Here is a 6,063-nt window from a genome sequence, read left to right on the forward strand (position 1 = left end):
TCTGGCCCCATAGACTTGTGTATGTCTAAGACATAATACACATGTCTATGTCTATGTCTATCCACCTCTTCATGGATTGTGGGGGCTTCACTGTGCTTTCCATCCCTGTCTTCCCACTCAGGGGACTGGGTATCCAGAGTACTGCTGGTTTTCCTACTAAAGACTGAGGCAAAGAAGGCCTTAAGTATCTCAGCCTATAAGAGATGCTTACCATTTCCAATCTCACAACTGTAAACTTTCAAATCTCTATGCAGCTTAGATTTACTTCCTAGAAGTGTTCCACATTTGGAACTTCTGTCAGATCTGACTTCCCCGTCCTCCCTGCCTACTCCCAGAAAGGAGATAATCCAATCCCTCAAGAGGCTGCATCATCATTTCTCTTCATCTGATGAAACGGTCTCTAAATAAAAGTTACAATTTTGTTTTTGTTTGAGGTCAACAGCAAAAAGATTACTAGAAACTACAAGTTACTGGGGAAACAATGGTTCCTCTGTCACCAGTGAGAAGTTTAGGGCTTCACTAGTAAACAGTATTTTTTGCCCCCACAATTCACCTGACTTTCTCTCAGCTCAATATGTACTGCTTTCTGCAGTTTCTCTTCGGTTTTCTTCTCAAACATTCTCCACGCCTTCTCAATATCATTCAGTTCCATCTCTAATTCTTTTATGTTCTGCTTTTCCTTATCACATGATTTCTCCTTGTCCTTTAGAGATTTTTTAGACATTTCGACTTTCTTGATTTGGTAGGAAGTGTTTTCCTTTGCTTTTATATAGAGGGCTCTCTGCTGAATCAGTGATGCTTCTAGTGTCCTGGAAAAAAAACCACAAGACAAAACCAAAACAAACTCAAAACCCAACAAAGAAATAACCACAAAACACATCCAAAACAACAAATCCACATCAAAAAAAGAAAGAAAAGAAAAAAGAACAACTCCCTCCCAAGCACACATGCAAACAAATAATCAGTTGTCAACTGCAAGGTTTCATACCAACAGGTGATTTTTTTTTTAAATCCACTGAAAATAGGAATCTAAGAAGTGAAACATAACCTTAAAAAAAATTAATAGCAAAGAAGTATTCATGTAATGATATTACTGACAACCTGAGCATGGTGGTGGAGGTGAAATCAATGTTTAGATATTACTTGCTTGAACTGCTACAAACTGACTTTCATAGCATTGGGCTATCACTCAACTGCTTCAACAGGAAATGCACATCTGCCAAGCAATTCCCAGTGCAGACTATGCTTTAACTCAACTATGAGAGAACCTGATTGTAAAACCTACTTGATTTCTCTTTCCATGTGCTGCTGGTCTCTGTTTAGTACACCAAGCACTTTTTTCTTGCCTCTAAATGCATCTTCTGCTCTAGAAAGAGAGTCTTTCTTGATACTAGCCTCCATATTCTTTTCGTCTAAACTGTTTTTCACAAAGTCAATGTTTTTTTCATTGTGATAAAGCCGGAAGAGCTGCAGCTGTATCCTTTCTTCATCAAGTTCCTTGATAAGCATCTGGTAATGCTCTGCCTACAAACATTAAAATTTATTTATGGTTTATAAAAAGGATTTTTTATCACTAGCAGCCTAATTTCAATTCCAAAGTGATATAAGATGATGTAGCACCAGCTCTAATTCCAGTAATGTGCACTAATCATAAAACTGAAACATGTAAGTCAACAATTAATTGTACTGGCAAATCTACACTTTCATTTATTTAGATTTTATTACATGTATTCCTCTATCCTTTCATATTATACTATATTATTATATTGTATACCATACTGAAAAACATACTAGATGAAAAACAACAGAAGTTGTTTGGTTTTTTGTTAAGAAAAGCTGTATTTAAGTTCATAAAAGATGCAAAATCTGAGATTATAACATTCAAAATAGGAATAACTTTGATTTACCTCCTCTTTCTCCATCTTCGCCTGTTTGCGTTCTGCCGCAACGCTTTTTTTCTTGTTATAATTAAACTGTGTATCCTCTTCTGCTTGTTGCATTTTTTTCTTTTTTCGTTCATACTCTTCAGCGTATTCCCATGAATTACTGATTTGTTCAAAAAGTTGAGTTCTCTCCCTTGGCTTCTTAATTGCAATTGATTCTACTGTTCCCTAAAACAAAATTTAAAAAAAAGATGCAGCACGGTAGATCACTGTTATTTAATGATTACTTTCTTCTCTGAAAGCATATAGTACAGATATATCTCCTGATATATTTAACAGAACTGGGTAGAAATACTTTTAGATTCAAACCCAAGGCAAAGTTTAGTAACAAAAGGAATACTACCTAGGCACCTCTCACCTAATTAAATGACATGAATAAAAATTTTAGACTGTCAGAGTCCATGAAAAACATGTTCAAACTAAACAGATCTGCACAAACCAGTGACCAGTATATCAGAATGTCAAAACTAAACCTTGTTAAGCCTCTTTAAAGAAACTCAAACTCGTTATCGATGAAAAAAAATTAACACCCCCCTCCTCAGTATTTCAAAAGCAGATCAGCTGAAATCAATGCAATAGAATATTACATAACTCCCAAAGTTAATGGGGGCAGAGTTTTTGTCCATGCGTTAGCTGCTCAAATCTTCACTGATCTGAAGGAATTACCGTTTTCAGTAAAGTATAGGAAATGTTTTGGGATTTTATTCTACTTGTATAGTGGGTAAATGCCCTCATTATAGAAACCATTACCACAATAAGAATACATATACAGGATTTCTGTAAAAGGGAAAAATCAGTTCTTCTTTGGGAATTTTTCCTCAGGAACTGCAAGGAAGGCAATCCTGTGAAACATATTCATCATAAGTACATGGCATTTCTGACCTATATTGCTAAATACTTGCAAACTAATAACCCAGTAGGATTTTCAATCTCTCAATCTTAACAAAAAAAAATCCTATACATTTTCATACATCTTGACTAACAAGAGTGTTTTAAGATGAAATTGTATTTTCCTATTTATAACACTCCTAGAATTCAATACACTAAACATTTATAAGGAGATGCACATTTTCTTATATACTCTGAATAACACAAGTACTCAATTTCTTCCAATTAGCTTCTTTCTTAACTGTGCACTTACGTACACACAAACTCCATTATTTCCATTCTGCAGTCTTTTAATTCTTGGCTGAAGTCAGGAAAAAATGTATTGGCTTGAAATTAGCTAGGGGTGCCTTTTTTTCTGTCAAACAGATAACTGTGTACTCCTATGAAAAATCTCTAAAGCTTATATTTCCTTTATGAAGTACCTCAAATGCTCACCTGAAAAATAAGAAAATTCCTAGCTTTGACAAGTATGCCCACTTTTTCAAGCTCAGATATGTAAGTAGACCGGCTGACAGATTTATCATTGAAGAGAAACTCAGAACAACTACCTGCAGGAGGAAATTTAAAAAAAAAAAAATTACTACAAAATGGCTACAACACAAAATCCATTGGAAAAGAACTAAACTAGTGGAACAATTTAACCGAGCGTTTTCCTCAAAGAAGAAAACAGATTTCAATTATCCCTCAGTCATTTCAGTAATTTTATTTTTCTGCATGAAAATTCTAGTTACATACTTTCAAGAGGTACTGACAGACATTTAATTGCTCATGCCTGCAGCAAGGTGTCAGATCTCCTCTTCTAGGACCTACACCATCTACACATTCCAAGTGAAAATCTACAGATCAAAGTACAGAGTAAAAACCATGTATTAGGCGCTTGTTTAATTTTTTAACTTTGCCCCAGTATGGTTTTTCAATCATAACACTTGGCTATCAAAATGCTACTGAATCAGAAATATTACAATATTCACGGGCCTAAGCCACCCAAATACAAAAGAATATTAGGCATCTGAAATTCAAAGTTTAATATTCTGAAGTCTCCATTTTTTATAAATCATACAGCTGAAATGACACGTAACAGAATCTCCTACCTACCACGGATAATTCTTGAAAATGTTTTTTCTTCCCCGTCATCTTCACAATAGACTATCTTCACACTAGCTGTAGAAGAAACTGGTTTTCCAACATGTGCTCCATGAATAAGTTCTCGAACACTTTTAACTCGCAAATTAGATATCTTTTCACACGTCGCAAAGCTAACAGCATCCATTATGTTAGATTTTCCTTAAAAAAAAGGGGGAAAAAAAGCTTTGACATTGCAGAAATGAAAGGAGGAATTTGATTAATTATAAAAAATATACTAATAAATGCAAAAGTCTTTATTAATTCTTACCCTAATTCTGTATTTCATTAAGGAAAAAACGCACATAATAAAGCAGTCCATTTCTAAGATATAACACACTAGCAGCAGATAATAAGCCTGTCTAATAAAAATCATCACAAAACTCATTTGCTATTTGATCACACATGCTGAGTTTTTTTTTTTGTTTTTTTACACAAGGATCTCTAGAGTTCATTACTTAAACTGAGCAAGAAACATCATAACCCTTACTTGGTAGTTTCCTCTATGTACAGCAGTCAATGAGGTTTGCTGCATAAGCACTCTATGGCATAACTAGTACTTTTCCACACTGTTCTAAAGAACATAAGTACATTCCCAGATCCGTTCACCAGAGCAATAAAGTTCTCTGATCATACTCATTATACAAAAATTATCTTCATTGAATCCTCTTTTTGTTTTTCCCCTTTAGTCTTGAGCATTTCTACTGACAGCTTAATTTTTTTCTGCCTTCAATCTTGCCACCTTGGCAATATTTTGACTTATTCTCCAAAATGTCAGAAAGGGAAGAATACAAAGGGGAAAACTAGATACTCAATTCAGAGACTACACAATACTCACACTTTTCCCCCTTGATTTATCTATAAAATGTATGCAGATTTAACTGGAAGAGTACCTGATAAAAACATCCATAAGTTTGGGACTTTCAATATATAACACTGGGGATGGGATAGGAAGATAGAGAATATGATAATAATGCTAACAATAGATATTTACATTCACAGATCTCACTTCAATTAGTTAAGCAAAGAACCAACAGGATCTAAAAATCTAAATAATAAACTAAATCATTAACAGACTAGGGAAACGAAGACCAAATTCTAAGCCAGTCCTTGTGGCTCTTTGTTTGGACAGTCCGCATCTAAGGTTGCGTTGTTCTCTGGCAAATGAAAGTTTAAATCCCATTTGTTGAAGGGAGCTTTCAGAAGTGAAATTTTAAAAAGTTCCAGAACCCACGGCACAACAGTGTGGATTAACATCTACAAATGTATGCTCTCGTAGTCTAAAATATAAAGCAGTTACCATCCCACAAAACTACTATCTCTTTTCCAGAGGCCCACCCATTCAGTGCAGCCATGCTTGCCCTATTCCTGGGCCTGCACCTGTGCCACTGCCATTTTCACCCTTCAGGCCTGTGGTGCTCTCAGAATCACAGAATCACAGAACATTAGGGACTGGAAGGGACCTCAAAAGATCATCTAGTCCAATCCCCCTGCTGGAGCAGGAACACCTAGATGAGGTTACACAGGAAGGCGTCCAGGCGGGTTTTGAATGTCTCCAGAGAAGGAGACTCCACAAGCTCTCTGGGCAGCCTGGTCCAGTGCTCTGTTACCCTCACTGAGAAGAAGTTTCTTCTCAAATTTAAGTGGAACCTCCTGTGTTCCAGCTTGTGTCTGTTGAAAAAAAAAAAAAACCCTGAGAAAAAACCTAACAGTCACAGCAAAGCAGCAGGGCCACCAGCTGCCTGCTGACCCTCCCTCCCTATGCCCTCAGCCCGGCTACCTGATCCATTGGGCCCGATGATGCAGTTGAACCTCATGAAGGGGCCGATCACCTGTGAAGTCCTTAATCACCAGCAGCTTCAGGAAGCCCATCCCCGCGGCAGTGGGCCAGCAGGGGCTGAGGCCCTTAGCCTGTGAACCGGTCCCCCTCCCCTCAAGATCTCAACACCCGACACGTATTTTCCACAAGTTTCTCTGCCAGGGGGAGTGCGGTAGGAAAACCCCTCCGCGTGCACGCGGTCCCCCGCCCTCCTCACTCGGCAGGTGACAGATGGCGACGACGCCGCGCCCTCGCGCTTGCAGCCACGCGGCCCCGCCACCTTGGGAAGCG

The 6,063-nt window shown here is 37.6% G+C and overlaps 1 protein-coding gene across 1 annotated transcript; it reads right to left on the reverse strand.

Moving 5' to 3' along the window:
• Window positions 1-553: 553 nt before the first annotated feature.
• On the reverse strand, window positions 554-5,770 carry LOC104540608 (structural maintenance of chromosomes protein 1B-like; the record flags this gene model as incomplete). The annotated part of the gene is made up of 6 exons (XM_010184450.1): window positions 5,734-5,770; window positions 3,927-4,115; window positions 3,267-3,379; window positions 1,908-2,111; window positions 1,286-1,524; window positions 554-809 (listed from the first exon to the last, which is right to left on the reverse strand). Coding segments are annotated over exons 1-6 (1,038 nt in total), but the record flags the coding sequence as incomplete, so codon positions are not given.
• Window positions 5,771-6,063: the final 293 nt, after the last annotated feature.

This window comes from Mesitornis unicolor, unplaced genomic scaffold (assembly GCF_000695765.1).
Source record: "Mesitornis unicolor isolate BGI_N332 unplaced genomic scaffold, ASM69576v1 scaffold43545, whole genome shotgun sequence".
NCBI classification, from domain to species: Eukaryota; Metazoa; Chordata; class Aves; order Mesitornithiformes; family Mesitornithidae; genus Mesitornis; species Mesitornis unicolor.